The sequence below is a fragment of the Natrix helvetica genome (genome assembly GCF_964273705.1).
Source record: "Natrix helvetica genome assembly, chromosome: 15".
Classification (NCBI taxonomy): Eukaryota; Metazoa; Chordata; class Lepidosauria; order Squamata; family Natricidae; genus Natrix; species Natrix helvetica.
Window position 1 is genome coordinate 590,280 of NC_138565.1, and position 23,100 is coordinate 613,379.

Sequence of the window (23,100 nt, forward strand, 5' to 3'; positions counted from 1 at the left end):
AACAGCCAGGCAAGCGATGCTCCATTGGCGGAGAAGACCCCCCACACACACACACACCCTCTGTAGGCATGCTGGCTCTGTTGCTATGGCAGCAGCCGAAAACTGCCCCTTCGGTCTGTTTAACTGAGGGTCCTTGCAATTTGCTGGAAGGAGCTCACCAGACCCAGAACAGCTGCTGGGTGGGATTTTGTGACTTCAATTCCAAATCTTCGGGGGGGGGGGGCTTGCTTATTTTACATTCCTCCAATCATCCTTCACCGTTGAGAATGCCCCGGTTGGTCCCGTTCCCAGGAAGCCAGCAGCATCCTGCCTTTCATTCCGGCGCTGTTGGATATTCTGCGTTTAAGGCTTAGTCGGTTGCGTGGGCACACCTGTGTGTGGCTGATTGGAGAAACCAGGGTTGACTTAATGGCAAGTACGATTACGAGGAGGCAGGGGATCCGTCCAATGGTGTGATGTCTGGGGAGTGGTGTGGGGCTTTGGAAAGGATGCGGGAGGGGGTGGGAGGTGTTAAACCTCACAGAATTCTTTCGCTCAGTTCGGATCCCAGCTGTATGAAAAAAGTTGTCAAAGTTGTGCTCCAGGAATGGCAACCTTTCAACTTGACTTCAGCCACTGGTGCTTGAAGTGGTCTGGGTGTAATAGAATCATAGAATGATATAGTCGGAAGGGATCCTAAAGGGTCATCCATCCCAAGCCTCAACAATGTGGAGAGAACTGAATTAAGCCTTTCATAAAAAGGGGCTCCCCACTCTCTACCCTTTGGGCCAATCACTAGGAGGCAGTGAGTTCTAGTCCTGCCTTAGGGCATGAAACCCGCCTGGGTGACTTTGAGCCAATCACCAGGAGACAGTGGTGGCCAATTAAATATTTCTCTCTCTCTCTTTTCTCCCTGAGCAGGGGGTTGGACTAGAAGACCTCCAAGGTCCCTTTCCAACTTTGTCATTCTGTCTTCCTTTACAGGATCAATTTGACACCCTCGAAAAACACACCCAGTGGGGAATCGACATTCTAGAAAAATACATCAAATTCGTCAAAGATCGGACGGAGATCGAAATCAATTATGCAAAGCAGCTTAGGTGAGTCCAAAGTGCGTAATTCTTGTAGGATTTACCTGCATTTGCCGAGTGTTCTGAACCAGGTTTGAGGGAAGGGATTTATGGATTTAAAGCTACCTAAACGGACAAAGTTTATTTTGATATTTTTTGTTACCGTTTCTGAGTTCCAGATTTAGGGTTTACTAGACAAAGCATGATTTTTCCCCCTAGATATTTTGGCCCCTGACTCCTGCAAATTCAAAGACCCCCTTGCTGGCGGGCTGTTTCCTATCAGAAGTCCTGTTTATTTATGTGCCCTTCAACCTGTCTCCTGCAAGTTTCCATGATTGTAACTCCTAAATAGGAACGGAGAACTTCCTTCATTGCCTTTATAATTTGCTTTATGTATTTTATCCCCAACTTGACCCATTCCGTTTTCAGCATAGTTTATGGCCGATACAGAAATAAAACCACCTTCAGGTGTCTGATTGAAGTCTCCACTTGTAAAATGTTTCATCGTTAGGAGGACACGCTGATGGTCCCATTGGACAAGCAACTTCACCCAAGTTCCAAATTTAGCAACCTGCACCCTCGGATAGAAATCCGTTTCTCTTTCTTTAGGGAACAAAATGAAGTTTTCCCTTGGAAAAAGCACAAGAGAGGCTGGGGAGAGAAATTAATCGTAGTTTTCAGTTGCTTCTGCCACCAATTCAAGGTCTTTAGGTTGTCCTCGTCTTTACGACCGCGCTTGAGCCCAGAATTACAGTCGTAAAGCCGTGCTATTTTGGGAAGTTTGCAATTGCTTATTTTCTGTTTGCCGTGGGAATATTCTTATCTTAAATGGCTGTAAAACCGACCCAGCCGACTGAACAACTGATCTTCTGTTTGAAGAAGAAAAGAAAAAAGTTTGCTAAGCTATTTACTGGCATTTATTTATTTGTTCCCTTCTCTCTCTGTCCATTTTTATTTTTAGGAACCTCGCAAAGAAATACCAGCCCAAAAAGAATTCCAAAGAAGAGGATGAATACACGTAGGTTTTCAGCCAAAGCGTCACCTGCAAATATATATATTTTGACGCGGTGGCTCAGTGGCTAAGACGCTGAGCCTGTCGATCAGAAAAGGTCGGCAGTTCAGTGGTTCGAATCCCTAGCGCCGCATAACGGAGTGAGCTCCCGTGACTTGTCCCAGCTTCTGCCAAAGCACGTAAAAAATGGAAGTAGAAAAATAGAGACCACCTTTGGTGGGAAGGGAAGAGCATTCCATGCGCCTTAGTCATGCCGGCCACATGATCACAGAGACGTCTTCGGACAGCACTGGCTCTTCGGCTTTGAAACGGAGATGAGCACCCCCCCCCCCTAGAGTCAGAACGACTGGCACAGATGTGTCATATGTAGGAAGGTCCTCAAACGACTGGCACAGATGTATGTAGGAAGGTCCTCAAAGCTTGATTAGACTTTCTGATTAGTGATTTTGGTACTGAAGGAAAATGTTTGGGAAGCTCTGGTTTAACACATGCCTGCATTTAACAGGCGTCAAGGGGTCGGACTAGAAGACCTCTGGGATCCCTCCCAGCTTTAGGATTCTCTATGTTCTACATGCTGTCTACGAATGATGGAACAAGTCCAACCTCCCGAAAAGTAATACGATTTTTAAAAAGTGTTTTTGAGTTTCAATTTTCTTTTTGGGCTCCTTTTAGGTATTCATCTTGTCAAGCTTTCCTGGCAACTTTGAACGAAATGAACGATTACGCCGGTCAGCACGAGGTCATTTCCGAGAACATGACTTCCCAAATCACCACCGAGTTAGCCCGTTATGTACAAGACCTCAAGCAGGAAAGGAAATCGGTAAGGACATTTTTTTCCCGTTAAACTTTCTGATTTCTTTGCAATGGATGGATGGAACGAACTGAACAGAGCGGAAACCCTGGGCAGCTGATGAAAATCTGAAAAATGAATCTAATAAATGTCAATGCTGACCAGCTCTGGGAATCTAACCGTCACGTTTCAATGATATAAATTTTGCTTGATGAGAAGTTGAAACAGGAATGGAAGGAGGGATGGAAGGAGGGCAGGAAGGAAGGATGAAGGGAGGGAGGGTGTGAAGGAGAAAGGGAAAAAAGGAGGGAGGGAAGGAAGGAAAGAAGGAAGGAAGGAGGGAGGGGAAGGAAGGAGAAAGGGGTGAGAGTGTGAAGGAGGGAGGGAAGAAAGGAGGGAGGGGAAGGAAGCAGGGAGGGAGAGGGAAGGAAGGAAGGAAGGAGGGAGTGAGGGAAGGAAGGAAGCCGGTCAGGGATTGATGGATGGATGGAAGGGAGAGAGGAAGGGGAAGGGAAGGAAGGAAGATGAAGTCAGGGATGGATGGATGGAAGGGAAGAAAGGAAGGAAAGAAGTCAAGAAGGCGAAGTCAGGGATGGGTGGATGGATGCATGGAAGGAAGGGAGGGAGGGAAGAGAGGAAGGAAGAAAAGGAAGGAAGGAAGGAAGCCGAAGTCAGGGATGGATAGATGGATGGAAGGTAGGAAGGCAAAGAAGGACGTTATGGACTAGTAACTTGACATACAAGCGTGCAGGGCTCCTGATGGCTGTACAGTCATTTTATTTCTTGACAAGAGCATCTAAACACCTCCTGAGCCAGCAAAGGAAGAAAAGCAGGTGGCTCCGCTCGGGACTTTTAATTCCCCATCGGGTGTTTCTGCCAAGATCAGCGTCCTGTTGTTTCCTTGGCACAAAACATAAACAGCGCGCCGAGGGCTCCCCCTCAGGGCTCAGGTCCTCCGTGTGATCTCTTTTGGAAGGGTGCAGAGAAAGAAACGAACAGTTTCAAGGCTGGCAAGGAGCGAAGGCCGACTTGCAAACATGCAATTAACTTTGGCTGGAAAAGGGGAGTCTGAGCTGTGGGTTTTAATCTGAATTGATACGTCGGGGCGGCACTGACTGACGTACACGGGGCAGAAAAAACCCAGAGAGAGAGAGAGAGAGAAGAGAAGAGAGAAGAGAGAAGAGAGAGAGAGAGAGAATTTAAAAAGCCAACTTTGATTTGTTTGAGTTTTTTTCTGCTTAGCCAGGAGAAAAATAATCTCTTTTTTTCTCTCTCGTTTTTGAGGTCTCCAAAAACGCAACCGCCTGAGTTTGCACAGACGCACGTGGGTGGGTGGGTGGGTGGGTGGGTGGAGGGCTGGGCAATTTTCACACTGCCCAAGGGCTGGGCATTTTGTTTTTAATCCCAGCCCAAAATTAGCTGGAGATTCCCGACATTTCGGCAGCTGAGAGCAGGATGTTGACGTAGAGGTAGCAGGAAGGAATTGGTCTGTCTGGATGCTAACAAAAGGCTCTGAAAAGAAAAGGGAAGGGGGGAGCAGAGATTTTTAGCCTCCTCAATGGTTCCCTCTGTCTGTGCCTCCTCCTCCTCCTCCTTTCCCATCGCTACGGGTTGTCCTTGGTTTACGACCAGTCAAACGTTCCAAGTAACGACAGACCTTAAAAAGAGAGTTGTGACTCAGGTGGCCTGACGAACGCAAATTGAATGGTACTCCTCAGCTTGTGGCCACAAGGCGGTCGTTAATTGAGCAGCCCCCGACTGTACATCCCTTTTGCCATTTTAAGTGAATCACGTGGCCATTAAGCGAATCTAGCTTCCCCCAATGACTTTGCTTGTCGTGACCACAGGATTCGGCAGCCCACCGTCAATACGTGCCACTTGCTTAGCGCCCAACGACATGACCGTGACGGGTACATTGTGACGGTCGCAGGCACAAGGAGAGGTCCTCAGTCACTTCTTTCAACGTCACTGTAACTTCGAACAGTTGCTAAATGAGGGGGGGGGTGTCACGTGACCCCGTGGCAGCCACCACAAATGCATGCTGAATTTTGATCACGTGACTGCGGGGACATTGTGATGGTCGTAGCTACGAGGATTAGCAGAGTGATGGCGTTCCGGGCGGGAGGTGGGGGGGGGTAACTGTCCTTGTGTCTAGTTGTCTTGGTGTGCAGGGCCCTATAGTGTCGTTTTGAGGGCAGGAGTTGAAACAATTCATGTCCAGGATGCGAGAGGTGTGTATATATTTTCACAGCCCTCCTTTTGACTCGGGCCGTGTGCAGGTCATCCATGGAAGGCAGGTTGGCAGCCATTGTTTTGCCTGCAGTGCTGTTTCTCCTCTGAAGTCCGCCTTGTCTGCCCTTGTTGGGTTGCGGAGCCAAACCAGGCAGTGATGGAGGTGCAGAGGACAATCATTCCTCTGTGGAACTGGATCAGCACTTCTTTGGGCAGGTTGAGTGTTGAGTTGCTGCCCGCTCTGAAGAGTTAGCAACCACATCAAGCCTCTTCCCTGTGCAGCCACTTGGCTGATGGAGCCTTGTGGTTAAAGCAAAGAATGTTGTTGTCCCATCGCCAGCATCTCCGGATGCTTTGTGAGGAGCACCTGACGGTTTGGGAGAAGGACGGTCTCCACGGCCCACAGTGTTTCTCCCCAGCCTTCTTCAGAAGACAACTTCACCCTTCAGCCAAAGGGTGTTCCTTCACTGGCCGGATGCCCAGAAGGTCCATTAAGGGTTGTTCTCCTGTCTGGATGGCGCTCTGGTGCTCCATGTTCAGTGGCATGAAGGACGTTGCACTCAAAATAGAACGGCCAACGATGCGGTTGACTGAAGGGGGACAGTAGCGGGCAGGAGAGGTCTTTCACTCACTCGGTGTAGCTGGAGAAGATGGGAGCTGTGCTGTCTCAGCTGTGCTGAGCTGTCCTGGAGTCTTGGGAAGGCTCTGGTGAGGGCTCTGTGTCGGAGGCAGGGAGGGGGGAAGAGCCGTCCGACAGTTCTCAGCTCCTTTCGTAGCTAGACATCAGTGAGGCAGAGGAACAGCTGGAGCCTGTTCCCAGTGTGCGCATGCCCAGAGTGGCCAGACAAAGGGAAGAGCTAAAGAACAGGGGTCAACTTGGCAGTAAGGCCACGGGTGGACAATGAATGTCCCCTCCCATAGGGAATAAAAAGAGGAGCGAAAGGGGAGTGGAGTTTGCAGGAGGCAATCAGTTTGTTTCATTGGTTCCTGACTCTCTGAGGCTCCTTGCCAAGTTCTGCAGAGATCGGCCTGGCAGCTCTCCAAGCCAGAGAAGGTCTGTGACTGTAAATCCTCCCTTGAAAGACTTTGCTGGAGGTGAAGGAGCAGAATTCACAGTAATAAAAAGGGGGTTTTGTCGGGACCAGGAATTTGCTTCAGGCTCTTGGGAAGCCTCCGTCAGAACAAACTCCAATCATAAAAATGGCAATAAATTTGCCTCTTTTGACCCAAGTCTGCCTTTTATTAAAAAAAAATAAGATCTTGTGAATTTTTCCTTCCAGCATTTTCACGACGGACGGAAAGCGCAGCAACACATAGAAACCTGTTGGAAACAGCTGGAATCGGTAAGTGCGTGTGTGACTCCGTTCTATGTTAGGTTTAACATTTCTGGGCTGTTTGTAAAAGTCTACCTGCTAACTAAAGGACGTGGGTTTGCTCCACACACCAATGGCCTCTGGAGCAAAAGCCATCCACATATTAGGGATCACAGCTGGGACCCGCAACTTGGTCATTGAGCAAAGTGGTTGCTAAATGAATCCGTGAGGGTGCTTACAGGTCTGACTTCCGCTTTCCTTGACTCTACAGACCGACAAAGGTTGTAATTATTATCTATTTTATTGATTGATTAATGTTTTTAAATTTTCTTTTGGGACGCAGTGGCTCAGTGGCTAAGAGGCTGAGCTTGTCAATCAGAAAGATTGACACTTCGGCAGTTTGAATCTCTAGCGCCGTGTAACCAAGTGAACTCCCGTGACTTCTCCCATTTTCTGCCAACCGAGCAGTTTGAAAGCACGTAATAAATGCAAGTAGAAAAAATAGGGACCACCTTTGGTGGGAAGGCAACAGCGTTCCGTGCACCTTTGGCGTTTAGTCATGCCAGCCACATGACCAGGGAGCACTGGCTCTTTGGCTTTCAAACGGAGATGAGCACCACCCCCTAGAGGCAGGAACGACTAGCACAGATGTGCGAGGGGAATCGTTTCCTTTACCTGATTTTTTTTTAATTGTATGCTGCCAATCTCCCTTAAAAGAGGACTCTGGGTCACTTATTACAGAATATATTTTTTTAAAACAACAATAAAAATATGAAAACTAGGCGTATCGAAATATTAAAATTTTCCCCAAAAAACCACAATTAAGAGATGGGCAGCACGAGGTTTGGTTGTAAAGTTGCTTTCTCATCCCTGCCGTAATTGTCGCTAAATGAGGCAGTGGCTGAAGGAGGATGACCTGTAAAATCATTGTTAGAACCAATCAATCAGAATAGAGCTGGAAGGGACCTTGGAGGTCTTCTAGTCCAGCCCCCTGATCATGCAGGAGACCCTATCCCATTCCAGACAAATGACTGTCCATTGTCTTCTTAAAAACTTCCACTGACGGAGCGCCCACAACTTCTGGTGGCAAGGAGTTAATTGTTCTGGTAGGGAGCTTGTCCTAAACCCAAGATTGCTTCTCTCCTTGATTAGTTTCCATCCATCGTCTTGCCTTCTGGTGCTTTGGAAAACAGGGTGAGCCCCCCATCTTTGGGGAAGCCCCTGCCATCAGGTCCCCTCTAGTCCTTCCTAACGCTCTTCCTTCCCTCGTCAGAGCAAGCGACGTTTTGAACGGGACTGCAAAGAAGCCGACCGAGCACAGCAATACTTCGAGAAGATGGATGCGGACCTCAATGTCACGAAAGCAGATGTCGAAAAGGTAGGGGGGTGTGTGTGTGTGTGTGAGAGAGAGAGAGAGAGAGAGAGAGATGCACGAAAAGGGAGAAACCTATTTTGCTCAATTTTGGTCCCAGAATAAGAGAGTCGGAAGGGACCTTGGAGGTCATCTAGTCCAACCTCCTGCTTGAGTAAGAGACTGTCTACAGTACTGTTCCAGACAAACGGGTGTCCACTCTCTTCTTGAAAACCTCTTATGGCCCTTTCGCAACTCACAATGACTGCTCATCACATGGTCGTTGAGCGAATCTGTCTCTCTTCCCCCCCCCCCCCCTTGTCTTTGCTTGTCGGAAGCCTTGTGGGATCCTCCCTTGCCTTGGCACCCTTCAATTCTGGGCATTCGCCTCCACCCCATCCGTGCCTGGCGTGCACATGACGCGTGGCTGGCCCCAGAGAACACCGTGTGTGTGTGTGTGGTTTTGTGAAGTGTGTTAAGTCTTAAGTCCCTTCCTTTGTGTGGCTGGGGACATGTGATACGAAGCTTATATAATTGTGCTGCAGAATAGCACATTGTTTATTTACAGGGCTACTGCTGCTGCTCTTGTTGCTTCTGGTGCCCCCCCTCCCCTCTTATTTCTCTCTCTCTCTCTTCCCTTTCACACTCCCTCCCTTCTCTTTCTCTCTCCTCTCTCTCTTCTCTTTCACTCTCTTTCCCTTTCTGTCTCTCTTCCCCCTTCTTTCTCTCTTTTATTTCTCTCTCCTCTCTCTCCTTTCTTTCTTTCTCTTCCTCCTCTTCTCTCTCTTCTCTCTCCTTCTCTGTAACTTCTCTCTCATCCTTCTCTCTCTCTCTCTGTAGCTTAGCGCTAACTTGGCCTTCCTAGGATGACGCAACCGAGTTGTTTTCAGCCTCTACCTTTTGTTAGCAGCCCCTGGATTTCTGGATTTCCCTCGGCTTGGCTGCCTCCTTCCTGTGGCAGGAGATTCCCCAGCCTCTGCAGGCAGCTCCCTTGGCTTCGGGTTGAGTTGTAGAAAGCTAAAATACGTTGCGTCTCGGTGAGATGGGCAGGACAGGACTAGTTGGCTTGGCCGGCTTTGATCGGTTGATCTTGTTTTCAGCAATCGGATCTAAGTGAGTCGCAGCCAATAATTTTAGGTCCTTTTTTTGCCACTGTTAAGTGATTCCCTGCAGTTGTCCAGTGAATCCTGCTCTTGTTAAGCAAATCCAGCTTCCGACAAGCAAAGCCAACGGTCGGAAGTGTGAAAGTCACTTTTTTTCAGCACCGTTGCAGCTTTGAAGGGTCACTAAATGAGCTGCCGAGGGCTGCCTAGAGGAAGGCCTGGAGATTTTGTGCATTTCGTGGACGGTTTATTTTATAACACGGTCCATTATTTCAAGTTCCCCTCTTTGAATTTCTGCCTTTCCCCAACTTGCTCAGGAAGCACAAATGTTGTGGGCCGTGTGGAAAAATTGTGACGGACTTGAAAAGTGAGCAGACTTTGTTTTAGCTCCGCCTTTGGTTCTTTTACCATTTTGGGGAAACTGGTGCAGGGAAGGGTGGACGCTCCCTCCCTCTGGGTAGGTCTAGTTTAACTGAAATGAAAAGAAATGAAAAGAGGCTTGCTCCTGGGGAGGAAAGCGATGGCAAAGCTAGGCAGCCTACTAAAAAGCAGAGACATCACCCTGCCAACACAAGGGCGTCTAGTCACTCGCTCTCCTTAATGGCCTAGGCTCTCTCTTCTCCCTCCCATGACATCACAAACAATTGCTGCTCTAGGACGCAGCACTTGCTCTCTTTAACGGGCCAGGCATTCCAGAGTTATGCTGGAACACACACACACACGCAGGCACGCACACCAGGGGTGTTTTCACCCCCACCCAGTATTTGTTTCCAGAGGGTAAGTCATCTGTGTACCAAGTATGGTACATATTTGCGTTGCGTGAGTTTAAGGTGAGCGCATCTGGGGCAGAACAGGTGGGGGTGGGGGTTGGCCAGAGTTTTAGGGCAGGGTCTGCGATCACAGCTCTGCCCTCTTGGTTGGCGCCTCATTAGGGTTTTCTTTTGTGCTTCTTTCTCCTCCACTCATTAGCCCTGGGAGATAATTGCCCTGCATTCCTTCCTGATTATAATATCTGGTAAAGCATTTTGGTGCTTAACTTGAGCTCCCTGGTGGCTGAGCGGTGGTGGAAAATATATATATATATATATATATTTTACTTTCTGAACACTGCAAGGGAGATATTTCCTCCTTTTCTTTCTCCTCTTCCTCCCCTTCTCCTGTTTATTTATCTCTTCCTTCTTTTTTTCTTTCTCCTTCTCCCCCTTTTCTTCCATCTTCTCCTTCTCTTCCTTTCCCTTCTCCTGTTTATCTCTTCCTTCTTTTTTTCTTTCTCCTTCTCCCCCCTTTTTCTCCTCCTTCTCCTTTTCTTCCATCTTCTCCTTCTCTTCCTTTCCCTTCTCCTATTTATCTCTCCTCCTCCTTCTCTTTCTCCTCCTTCTCTTCTATCTTCTTATTCTCTTCTTCCCTTCCCTTTATTATCTCTTCTTTCTTCTTTCTCCTCCTCTTCTTTCTTCTCCTCTTTATCTCCTCCTCCTTCTTCTCTTCCTCCCCTTCTCCTATTTATTTATTTCTTCATCCTCCTTCTTTCTCTTTATCCTCTTCTTTCTCTATTTCCTATTTCCTTCCTTCCTCTCCACTTCCTCCTCCTCCTCCTCCTCTTTCCAAGGCTGTTTTTAATCTGTACTGATGCTCCTTGCATAATAGGGACCAGTATCTTGTTTTCCACTCCAAACAAATTAGGGTTCATTTTGCACCCTTCAAAAGTGAGCACCCTTTGGGGGGGGGGATCCATCTTTGTTGAGCTGTGAAAGTTCTAACAAATCTGAAAAAGTTATAAAAGCAACTTGCATTGTCTTGTGCTAGATTTCTCTTTGTGAGGTTTATTGTGCTAGTTTTCTACATGCAGGGATTCTTTTTTTTTAAAAAACAAAACCTTACTTATCCCATTCTGTCTCTGAATGGCTCAATGACACTATTCAGAAATGGTTAATCCCAGGTTCTTACCACTTCGTTATTTTTGCTCTTGTTCCTGAAACTGCCCCACTTCCTAACACGAGGTTCTCTTTTTTAAAATTATGTATTTGTTTAAATACTCCCAACTGGCCAAACAAGCCGCGGGGGAGCCCCTTGATCTAAAGCCAGAGGCAAAACATACCCAGTTGCCGTATCAGGCAATCACATCGGGTTTAAATAAATAAAAAAGATGAATCATTCTTCTGAAGCCCAGCAAACTCCAGCCTCGGTGGGCGTGGGGAAGGGCGAATTAACTTCCATGGAAAATACAGAGAAATTTATCCTCCTCCTGGGTGGTCCGTCCGTTCACTCCCCTTGCACACCTCTCTGCACAATTGCAAATTTGGAAGCCCCACAAAGAGATGGTTATCTTGAATTATCAATCAATCATCTTGAAACTTGAAGGGGTGCGGTGGCTCAGTGGCTAAGACGCTGAGTTTGTTGATCAGAAAGGTCGGCAGTTCCGGGGTTCGAATCCCTAGAGCCTCTTAATTTCGATCAGGCGACCCTGCTGATTGGATGAGGCAAAGGTTCTAAGTGTGAAAAGTGGCCACGTTTGCAGTTAGCCAGGACTAAACGTATCTGCCCTTTAACAGAGGACTTTAGGATCCCAGGCATAGTTCTCTCTGAGTAGCCATGTTTCTTCCGATATTCCAAATCTTGGGAATCTGATTAAAAAGGGGAATAAGAGGAAGATGATGGAATGTATGGAATGAATGACGGATGGAGAGAAGCAACCTAGAATCAAGGAGAAATTTCCTGATAGGGAGAAAATCCGGAATGATATTGGCTCTCCTGCCTGAGCAGAGAGGGGGTTGGACTAGAAGACCTCTGAGGTCCCTTCCAACTCTGATATCCTGCATTCTACTTCCTGTATTCTGCATGAGTTAAAACGAGCCAAACTTTGGAACGGTTCAACTCAGAATTGGCACCTAAGCGATTCTCCAAAGGCAAAACAGCAGAACTAAATTGCATTTTATCTCAGTGCTGTGTGTGTGTGTGAACTCCCTGATAAAATGCACCAGGGCGTGTGGTGTCGTTTTTATCAAATATCAGCCTTTCCCAGCCCTTCAATTGTATGTATGTATGATAATTTTGGGTGTCCCTGATGCTGGCAAAATTGAGACGTGACTGTTTCTTGGTGGATGCGTGAAGCCAAACTCCAAAAGTTGATTTTTTTTTTTTAAAGTCATCTAATCCAGTTTATTTTTGAAGCAGAACTTGGCATGTTTTGTTCTCTGTTCTTGCCTTGTTTATCTTCTCGGACGAGCAGCTGGTTTGGCAACAGGGCAATGCAGGATTTGGGCTGGAAGAGGGTGGGTCATCCCAAAAAGAAAGAAAGAAAGAAAGAAAGAGAGAGAGAAGAGAGAAGATAGAATGATTTTGGATTGTTATTCTTTGTAGATCAGCTGTGCTCCTCTAGAATTAGCCTCTTACAAGCGGCTATCCGCCCTGGGCTTCCCTTTGTAGGGAACAAAAAAAAAATCTATTTATTGACACTTTTGCCGTTTCTGGAATCTGGGAAGGGTTAGGGAACAGATTTTTCCAAAGCCAGGCTTGATGCTTCTTGGGCTAAGATGGAAAGGAGAGATAAATTAGAAGGGAGGCTAAGAGCCAATTTTGTCCAGGAATTCTCAAGAGGGATGGAATAACAACAGTTTTATGCTTCTGCCCGTCGTGGCTCTGTGTGAGTTACCGCTTTGAATTTAGGGATGTAGGAAAAGCCACCTTGAGGGAGGAAGCTATGTATTGTGTCTCTGAATGAGTTGCAGCCCTGAGTGTAGAGATGTAGGAAAGGGATTCCTCCTATGAGGAAGCTGCCTGTTGTGTCTCTGTATGAGTTGTTAACCTGAACATAAGGATGTAGGGAAGGGATTCCGTCCATGAGGAAATGGCTTGTTGTGTCTCTGTATAAGTTGCTGTCCTGAGTGTAGGGATTTATAGTCATAGACCTTATCTGGCTTGGAGAGCTGCCAGGCCGAGATCTGCAGAACTTGGCAAGGAGCCTCAGAGAGTCACGAACCAATGAAGCTGACTAATTGTCTCCTGCAAACTCCACTCCCCTTTCGCTCCTCTTTTTATTCCCTCTGGGAAGGGCCATTCATTGTCCACCCGTGGCCTTTCCTCCCAAGTCGACCCCTGTTCTTCAGCTCTTCCCTTCATCTGGCCAGACTGCGCATGCGCACACTGGGAACAGGCTCCAGCTGTTCTTCTGCCCCACTGAGGTCTGACTCCGAAAGCAGCTGACAACTATCAGACAGCCCTGGCCCCCTCTCTGCCTCCGACACAGAGCCCTCATCCGAGCCTTCCCCAGACTCCAGGACTGGCCCATCTTCCTCCCCAACCACCGCACCGTCCGAATCTGCCTCCAGCTCTGCTGGCCAGCCACAACAGGCCACCATGAGAAATTAACTGGCCACTGGTGGGCCACAACACTATGAGGAATATCACCCAAGTCATATGGTTCAATGCAGTATTGTTTAACTAACTCAGCTGTCCGAGTAAATTCATTCTTTTGTCAATTTCCTACATTCTTTCAGAACTTCCATGCACTTTTTTTAAAAAATTCAGCAACATCCAGAAGAAAGAGAGAGAGAGAGATGTTAGTCAAAAATAAATGCCAATGTGGGGTGTAAGGGGGAAAGAAAATTGTGTGCAAAAATGAGTGTGTAAAACTACGTCGCATGGAAATTTCTGTCATGCAGGACCTTTCATGAAAACGAAGAGCAGGCCGATGAGGAAACAGGATGGATTTAATGTCAAAAACAGGGAGAGAAACCAAAATATTTGTCTCTGTTTGTAATAATCAACATATGTGGATTCCAAGCACATGCATCATAAGGATTGCACGCTTTTAAAAAAAAATTCTTGTGTTCTGACTAATTGCCTGTAGTGGGTTCTGGCTGCCTTAAATACACCCCTTCTGTCCATTCTCTCTCCCCCCCCCACCCCCCAATTAACACACTGTGATTGGAGCACCCTCAAAGGGGCCTTTTCCCAAAGAAATTCAAGGAAGCAAAGTTGTCTTTTTTAACACTGCAGCAAAACCCATCCTGCGGCCAAAATCCATCCCCTGCATCCTGTTTTTCTGATCGTTCTGAGTGCTTGAAAATTCCTTTCAGACTGCTTCTTCTCCTTCTCCTCGTCTTCCCCTTCTCTCCTCCTCTTCTTTCTTCTCTCCTTCTCCTTCTCCTCCCAGCTTCCTCCTCTTCCTCTTCCTCCTTTTCTCCTCCTTTCTTCACTCCTTCTCCTTCTCCCATCCTCCTCCTCTTCCTCTTTCTTCTCTCTTCTTCTTTCTTCTCTACTCCTTCTCCTCCTCTTCCTTTTCCTTTCTTCTCTTCTCTTCCTCCTCCTCTCCTCCTCTTCCTTTTACTCCTCCTCTCCTTCTCCTTCACATCCTCCTCTTCCTCCTCCTCTTGCTCCTTTCTTCTCTTCCTCCTTCTACACCCCGCCTCCTCTCCTCCTTTTCTTTTCCTCTTTTCCTTCCTTCCGCTCTCTTCCTTTCTTTTCTCCTCCTCCTCCTCCACCCATCCTCCTCTTCCTGTTCTTATTCCACTCTCCCTCTTCTTCTTCTTCCTTTTCTCCTCCCTCCCTCGGGATAGAATGCAACCTTAAGCAGTCAGGGGGGGCCCGGTGGAAAGCCGATAGATTCTTTCTCCCAAATCTCACCATATAAGGGCTGGCAACAGGACCCAGCACTCCCCTTCCCTGGAAAATGCCCCTCCGTTTCGTTTTGGTTTTTTTAAGGGGGGGGGGGTTGTCTTCCGAAGGGCACAGGGATGCACTCTGCACGCGTGCAGGGGGGCCTTCTTCACCCCTGGCGCTCCTCCCCAGGGAGCCTGGGCCCTTCCCCAAAGCAGGCTGCAACATCTGGGGAGATGCAAGCGGGAGCCGGGAGTTCCAGGGTGGTGGGGCTGAGAAGGCCCCTGATGCGAAGCAGATGAGAGGGAGGCTGGGGAGGCAGCCGAAGCAAGTGGGCTGAGAAAGGAACGCCAGACGGAGGAAAAACTTGCTGAGAGGCCGAGGTGGGCGGAGGAGCTGACTTACAAAGGGATTGTTGATGGAAAATATTTATGCAAAGGCAGCACCAATTGCCAGCGGGGAATCGGTTAACCAATTCCTGCTTTTGAAGAGGCACGAGATGCCCCTCTGGCCATTCCATTGTTCTTTTTCTAAAAACTCCTGCCTGCAACTCAAGGTAGTAAACATATTCATAACTTTTTCTGCTCCTCTTTTTCCCACAATATCCTTGCCAGGTGGGTTGGGGAGAGAGACAGAGAGAGAAAGAGAGAGAAAGAGAGGGACGGAGGGAGGAAGAGAAAAAAAGAGAGGGAGAGAGAAAGGGAGAGGGGAGAGAGAGAGCGCGCGCGCCTAGAGCAGGACTAGAACTCGCAGTCTCCTAGTGATTGGCTCAAAGTCACCCAGCTAGCTTTCATGGCTAAGACGGTACTAGAACTCACCGACTCCTGGTGAGTTCTAGTCCCACTTTATGGTGACTGGCCCAAAGGTCATCCAGATGGCATTCATGCCTAAAGCAAGACTAGAACTCACCATCTCCCAGTGATTGGCCCAAAGTCACCCAGCCAGCACTCACAGGTAAGGCGGTACTAGAACTTCCAGCATCTTAACTCTCCACCGCACTGACTCTCTTCCCTTTTTCCTTAGCCAGTTTCTGTTTCTTTCGGGGGGGGGGGGGCTTTTGTGGTCCCTCCATTATTTCCCAGGCTGCTTTGCAACGGAAGTCACAGGGGCAGAAATAGGGTGCAAAATATCCCCGGAAGCATCCGCCAAGTTTCCCATTTGTTGAAAGGTTGCCACATTTTCCATTTCTCCTCCTCCTCCTCCTCCTCCAGGCACGCCAGCAAGCCCAGCTGCGTCACCAGATGGCCGAAGACAGCAAAGGAGAGTATCTGTCCACCTTACAGAAATTCAACCAGGAGCAGCGAGAACATTACCACACCCACATCCCCAATATTTTCCAGGTGAGGCAACCTCTCGCAATTTCGGTCTCCGAATTATTTTTGGTAGCAAACAATGCAGTCCTTGGACTTACAACCTCCATTTGGCCCCATGGTTCTGTGGCTAAGCGAGACGGTGGTTCAGTGAAACACTGCCGTTGTTAAGTCAATAGCCCGGTCATTAAGTGAATCCAGCTTCCCCATTGAGAAGGTCGCCAAAGGGGATCACACGATCACGGAACACTGCGGCCGTCATAACTAGGAACAGAGTTGCCAAGGGTCCCAATTTTGATCAGGTGACCACGGGGATGCTGCAACAGTCATGAGAGTGAAAAATGTTCCCTTTTTTTCAAAGTGCCGTTGTAACTTCAAACAGTCACTAAATGAAACAGTTGTAAGTCAAGGATTTTCTAGGCGAAGGCAGCCCTAACTTCTCCCGATCTTCTGCTACTTTTTGCTCCGTCTGAATGAATAAACCCTGGCAGGAATTCAGACTCAGAAGCGACACAGCTGCCTGTTGTTCAAAAGACTCCGGAGCTGTCATTGTGTTGACATCGTTGTTTGTCACGCCGCTGTCACTCACCCCTCTGCAGCTGGAGAGGCACAAGACGGATGGGGCGGCCTGGTGCCAGGTTGAACCAACCGAGGCTCTGCCTTGGATGTCCCAAGCCAAGAGTTGGTCATGTGACCATTGTCAAAGGCTGTTTAGTGCAGCCGTCACCAACAGGGAGAAAATTTGGTGGTCTGCAGAAAAATTATTTGCCCTTTTTATATTGCACTAAATCAGGGGGTCCTCCAACTACGGCCCCTGGGACGGGTACGTGCAATAAACGGCTGTGTGGCTGCAGAGAGTCTCCCCCTTTGGGGTCTTTGGGGGGGGGGCAGAAATTGTGACTTGGGGTCTGCTTCGGCTTCCTGGTGAGGGGCTTTGGGCGAAGGCTGGAGGGAAGAGCTGGGCTGCTTTGCCAACTCTTTCTCCTGGGGGCTGCTTAGCTCCAGCAACTGCTTCCTGTTGGGGCCCTTAGGAGCCCAGGCGAGGAGGGGCTGGGAGGGGAGGGGCGAGCAGAGGCTGGCGAGGCACCCCTTAACGTGAGTGACATCGAGTTGGCCATGCCCACCCAGTCACATGATCACCTAGCCACGCCCACCCAGCCGGTCATTAGGCAGATCATGTTAGTGGTCCGCGGGATTTAAAATTACGAATGTAGTGGTCCCTCTGAGGTCCGAAAGGTTTGGGGAGCTCTGGTTTAGTGAATCCGGCTTCCCACGTCGACTTTGCTTGTTGGAGAGTCACAAGTGGAGATTACATGATCTCCCTGGACGCTGCAACTGTCATAAACACAGTCCTTGACTTATGACCGGAACAGAGCCCCAAATTTATGTTGTTAAGTGAGACACTTGTTCAATGAGTCTGCAACATCCCCGGGTTAAAATTCAGACGCTGGGTGACTGATTCGTATTTACAACGGTTGCCATGTCCCAGGGTCATCTGATCCCCTTTTGCGACCTTCTGACACACGAGGCAGCTGCATTCACTTAACAACCCTGGTAACTAACTTAACAAACACAATGATTCGCTTAACAACAGTGGCAACAAAATTCATAAAATGGGGCAATGTTCACTTAACAACCATCTTGCTTAGCAATAGGGCTCCATTGTGGTCATAAGTCGAGGATTTCTTATAGTTATGTTTCCAAAGCACGGGAGAACACACACACACACGTGTGTCTGGAACTTTCAAATGCCAGGAACAAACAAATATGTGTAATAATCTGATATCATCTCCTACCGTGGCTTCTTCTTTTTTTGGTCATCTTCATCAGCCTCCTTAGAGACTCATCGCAGCCGTTCCTCTCCGTGACCAAAAGTGGAGTGGAAAATTCCCAAATCTGTCATAAGAAGAATTTGGAGTGAGCAGCTTCTAATTTTGAGAAATAATCTCCCTGCATGGAGGTTTTCCCGGGAATGGCTCTCTGCCTTTCACTCACTAACCAGTTGCAGGAGGGAATTAGGAAACCTCTTCATCCAGATAAAGGGAGAGAGTTGTGTTACTTTGATTATGGAAAACTTGGAGCTATTCTGACCTAGGCCTCCCATGACAATAAAAAGCACACGCTTAGTCCCCAAAACCCTCTTTTTATTTCAAGGGCTGAGAATTATGTTCATTCACGGCCCGCAATGAGTCACAAATAGTTTGTAAAGAGTCCGACAGAAGTCTGCCAAAGTCCTTCGGGATAAGGCTGATAAGCACCCACCTTTATCTCCCTTGAAACGCTGCCAAAGACCTAATGGCCAACTAGCTTTACAGGGCCACACGGAGCACAGAGTCAAAACGGAGCTTCAGAGTTTAAACCAACCAGAACAAACAAACGCTGTTCCCTTCCCACCAAAGGTGGTCCCTAGTTTTCTCCTTGCATTTTTTATGTGCTTTCGAACTGCTAGGTTGGCAGAAGCTGGGACAAGTCACAGGAACTCACCCCGCTACACGGCGCTAGGGATTCGAACTGCTGACCTGCCAACCTTTCTGATCGACAAGCTCAGGGTCTTTAGCCACTGAGCCACCGCATCCCAGAAAGTCTCTAGACCTCACTTAATGAGGTTGCTGCATGGACGGGTTGGCCCTGGGAGATGTTAAATGTGTGATTCTTCCTCTCTCCAGAAAATCCAAGACATGGAAGAGAGACGGATCATCAGAATAGGGGAATCCATGAAGACGTTTGCTGAGGTGGATCGCCAGGTGACGCCCATCATCGGAAAGTGCCTGGACGAGATCACCAAGGCAGTGGATTCCATTGACCCAAAGCACGTAAGTGGGCAGCTTCCTTCAGACCTAGAATCAAACCTGGGTTATGGAGAAGGTGATATTTAACCTTGTTCATCAGGTATAAACCATAGAGTTGGTGCAGTGGCCTAGAGGTGGAGCTCACGCCTCCCAATCAGGGGGCTGTGAGTTCGATCCTAGGTGGAGGCAGATATTTCTCTCTCTGGGCACAAGGAAAATATATCTGCTGAACAAAACTCCACATTGGCAACAAGAAGGGCATCTGGCCAGTAAAACACTCTGCTGGCTCCATTCAGTCGCCCAGACTCCACCCTACAAGGGATGATGGGGTCGTTAAATGAAGATGATCAGGTGTAAACCATGTTTGCTTTGAAACAGAATCAGATGTGGTTCCTTCATTGCAGCTTTTTATACTAAAGGCAGTGCATCCATTGTCCCCTTTCACCATGTCATCACCTCCTGCAAGCCAGAGGTGACCCACCCCCCCACCCCCGTGACGCCCATCCAAGGGCAGGTGAGCAGGATTGAGATGACCAATTTAAACAGCACAAATTCAGAAAGCTGAGAGCAGCAGTGAACTTGCTCTGGATATATGTCTGATTTCCTGTTTCCTGTCTGGATAAAGTCAGCTCGCCGTGTTTCCTTCCGATGCAGTGATAGGATGTTAGAATCCAGGGCAGGGGATGTGGCATGGCTTAGAAAAGATAAAGCAAAGGTTTGAAAATAAAATAACATCAAAAAAGAGGAGGTGGAACATATAGGATGCGGCTTCCTCTGCTTTTCTTTGTCTCTCCAGTTCGCAGCTATTCCCTTCTTAATTTCCTTTTCCTCTTCCCGCCCTTTTCTGTGAAGTTTGGGAAGAGTTACTGAATTGGGAACACACCCTCATGTCTGCGGCAAACAACTATTCTGACCCAGGCTTCCTTAACAAGGATGAAGCAGAGTCTTAGTCTCTTTTATTTACACGACTCTGAATTCCTTTCATTCCCTGTCCGCAAGGCTTAGTGAAACAGTCTTTCAGAGGGATGTTTATCCACACGAACCTTATCTCGCTTGGAGAGCTGCCAGATAACTAGTTTCCAACCGGAGGGCAAGGCAACCCTTGGCCCAGAGTCTCTTATATTCACAAACAGAACTTTCCATTCCTGAAACGACCCAAGGAACAAATTGTTTCCTGCAAAAGCCCCCAAAAGGTCATTTTCTTAGCTGATAACCCCAAAACCTGCTTCTTGTGAAGTGAAGAAGCTTCTTGGACAAGAAGCGAAACTTCTTCAAGGAAAAAGAAAGCACAGAAGTCCGGCTGCCTTTTGAAAAAAGCACCTTCGGGTCAACCATGACCTGGATTGAGTGAGACTCTCAGTGTAGGGCTGGAAGGGACCTTGGAGGTCTTCTAGTCCAACCCCCTATTCAAGCAGGAAACCCTGTACCATTCCAGACAAATGGCTGCCCGGTCTCATCTTAAAAGCTTCCAGAGATAGGAGCATTCACAACTTCTAGTGGCAAATTGTTCACTGGTTAATTTGTCGGTTCCGTCAAAGTTCTTGAGATTCCAAGATCCTCAGTTTGGGACCCTGTTTTCTGCCGTTGTGTGTTCCCATCCAGGATTCTCAGCTCGTGATCGATGCCTTCAAATCAGGCTTTGAACCCCCAGGAGATGTTGACTTCGAAGACTTCACCCAACCAATCAAGCGAGCCGTTTCCGAATCCAGCCTCTCGAACTCAAAAGAGAGCAAATCCGAATCCAGATTTTCCAGCAAGTCCAAGGGCAAATTATGGCCGTTCATCAAAAAAAACAAGGTATATATGACATTTCTCTCTCTCTCTCTCTCTCTCTCCTGTGCACACTTTGGCCTAGTTGTTCACACTTTTTTGTACAGTAGTTTTTGCTACTTGTGAGTTTTTTTCTTTGGAATCCCAGCAGTGAAGTGTTTTTTTTTTTCTCTCTTTCTCTCTCTTTCTCTTCTTCTTCTTCTTCTTCTTCTTCTTTTTTTATTTTAAATAGAAATTAGTTTCTAAGAACTAATAGCTGATGGTCCTGTTTGAAATTTAATGTAACAGTTTTTCTTTTCATTGGCAAAGTTTTTTTTTTTTTTTCAATGCATCTTCTTTTGAAATTATGGTTCTTTTAATTATAATTTATGTTTAGCTTTTAATGCCGAATTGATTTGAATTGATTTAAAGTTAGTTTTTTGGCTCTGTTTCAGTTGTATCTTCGCCATGGTGGTTACAGGTAGTCCTCGATTTATGACCGCAATCTAAACAAAATTCCCGTTGCCTTTCTTGCCAGAGTTGTTAAGTGAATCATTGCAGTTGTTAACTTAATAAGATGGTTGTTAGGGGACTGTGGCCTGTTCCCCATGGCCTCTGCTTGTCAGAAGGTCGCAAAAGGGTACACTGTGACCGTCATAAATATGAGTCAGTTGCCAAGCGTCCAAATTTTGATCACATGATCATGGGGATGCTGCAATGGTCATAAGTGTAGAAAAACAGTCCTAAGTCCCTTTTTCAGTGCCGTCGTAACTTCTAACAGTCACTAAATCAACTGTTGTAAATCGAGGACTTCCTGAATTTCTTTTTCCAGACTTTCCTGCTCAATTCTAAATAATTGCTGTCCCTTCTTCTTCTTTTTTTTTTTCCCCATGCCTGCCTCAGTTGCTCCTCTGGTTCCATTGCTCGACCCTTTCCAGCTAATTCAATCATTAGGGAAACAGAAAAGCCCAATTTCTCCATTGTTAAGTTGGGCTGGAAGACCTAAGCATCTTCTTTAGAACTTCATCCTCCCCCAGTCCAACTAGGAAACATGATTTATTTCCTCCACTTGCATGCTCAGTCTTTCGGCTAAACATTTGCTCCGCTGTCCACATCAGGGGGGGGGGGAGGGTGGCCCCTTGCAAAGGAAGAAGCCAGAAGCTGATGGACCGCAGCCATGGGTCCTTCAACCCAACATGTGACTTCTCCTTCTCCGTGGCACCTGGAAACGGTATTGAGATGGGGGGAAAAGGGGCTCAACTCTTTTGAAGCTGAGCCCAGCTTTCGTGTCTCCTTTGCAGTTGGGACAGTATCTCTATGGGTGCTTCTGGGTAAGCGTTTTGGGGCAGGGTAGCAAATGTTTGGGATGAGCAGGCCTAGCGCTCTCCACGTGCATCAACTTCTCCTTTTCACCACCAGCATGATCGAAGCATGAACAAGGCATGCTCCTGGGTCCTCCACCTTCTGCAGATGTAGCTCTTTGCCTTCTACATGATTAGCCTACGGGTTGGGTGTAGGATGGGTCTGCACCAGTGGTCCTCACACGCGTCACTTGACCTTCACTTTATTGATGTTTGTGGTTGCATCTTGTTCTTCAATGTCCACCAATAGTTTTCTTTAAGCGATACAGGGATCGCTTACAGAATTCATAACTCCCAGCCACAATAGGCAAGAGAATTCGTAGTTCTGGAGAATATTCCCAGGATTCTCAAAAAGACCGAATGTTGGTTGGGAAAATCTGGGAACTGAAGTCCACCGTCTGAAGTCCATCTCTTCCAAATCCCAGAATTTTCAGCAACGGCATATTCACTGGGGGATTTGGAGAGTTGACACTCATTCATCTGGGGATGGACACTGTCAGGGACTTTCATGACCCAACTAGGTAACATCATCAGTGCTATGAGTATAACTCTCTCCCTGCCTAAACACAGTAGTGCAGAGCTTGATTGTTTTCTCGCAGACATTTCGTGACTTAATTAAGTAACATCATCAATGCTAGGAGCTACCGTGTTTCCCTGAAAAGAAGACAGGGACTTGTTTTCTTCTGACCCCCGAAATAAGCGCTTGGCCTTATTTTCAGGGAGGTCTTATTCTTTTTGAGGTGCAGGAGGCGGCGAGCCTGGTCACCTCATGGTTGCTGCTGTGTTGCAAAGTCTTTGGGGAGGGTTTATTTTCAGGCGCTGGCGCTCAAAAGCCCGAAGGGGCTTATTATCCGAGGAGGCCTTATTTTCGGAGAAACAGGGTAGCCGCTACCAGTGCTACATTCTAACACTGTTGATCGTAATAGCAATAACACTTAGACTTATAGACTCCTTTATACCCTGTTTCCACAAAAATAAGACTTCCCCGAAAATATTTAAGCGATGCACAGCCGGTCCCCCGCCATTTCTTCTCGTTGCCTGCCACACAAAAGTGAGGAGCGAGGCTGGGGGGGGAGGGGGGAACATGCCACACGCACCCCACATGCCCTTACCAACCCTAGCCCTTGCCGCTCCCGCAACCCTAGCCACCGCACCCCTTCTGTCACGCTAATGTCTGCCGCAAAAAGAGCGCAATGCTGCAGCAGCCCTGAGGTGACCACGCTCGCCGCCTCCTGCACCTCAAAAATAATAAGACCTTCCCGAAAACAAGGCCAAGTACTTATTTCGGGGGTCAAAAGGCAATAAGGCCCTGTCTTATTTTGGGGGAAACACAGTAGTGCTTTTACAGCCGTCTCTAAGCAGTTAATAGAGTCAGCGTATTGCCCCCAAGAATCTGGGTCCTCGTTTTATCCACCTTGGAAAGATGGAAGTAGGTCAGAGTGACAT

General features: G+C 47.6%; 1 protein-coding gene across 8 annotated transcripts in view; it reads left to right on the forward strand.

The window, feature by feature from the left end:
• Positions 1-23,100, forward strand: part of FNBP1 (formin binding protein 1) — a 61,580-nt gene that overhangs the window by 15,802 nt on the left and 22,678 nt on the right. For all 8 annotated transcript variants that reach the window (XM_081967543.1, XM_081967541.1, XM_081967542.1 and 5 more), the window contains exons 2-9: positions 964-1,079; positions 2,011-2,067; positions 2,734-2,881; positions 6,364-6,426; positions 7,670-7,774; positions 15,657-15,785; positions 18,422-18,568; positions 20,147-20,341. In XM_081967543.1, the coding sequence (XP_081823669.1) occupies positions 964-1,079; positions 2,011-2,067; positions 2,734-2,881; positions 6,364-6,426; positions 7,670-7,774; positions 15,657-15,785; positions 18,422-18,568; positions 20,147-20,341 (960 nt within the window). The remainder of the gene's footprint in view (positions 1-963; positions 1,080-2,010; positions 2,068-2,733; positions 2,882-6,363; positions 6,427-7,669; positions 7,775-15,656; positions 15,786-18,421; positions 18,569-20,146; positions 20,342-23,100) is intronic.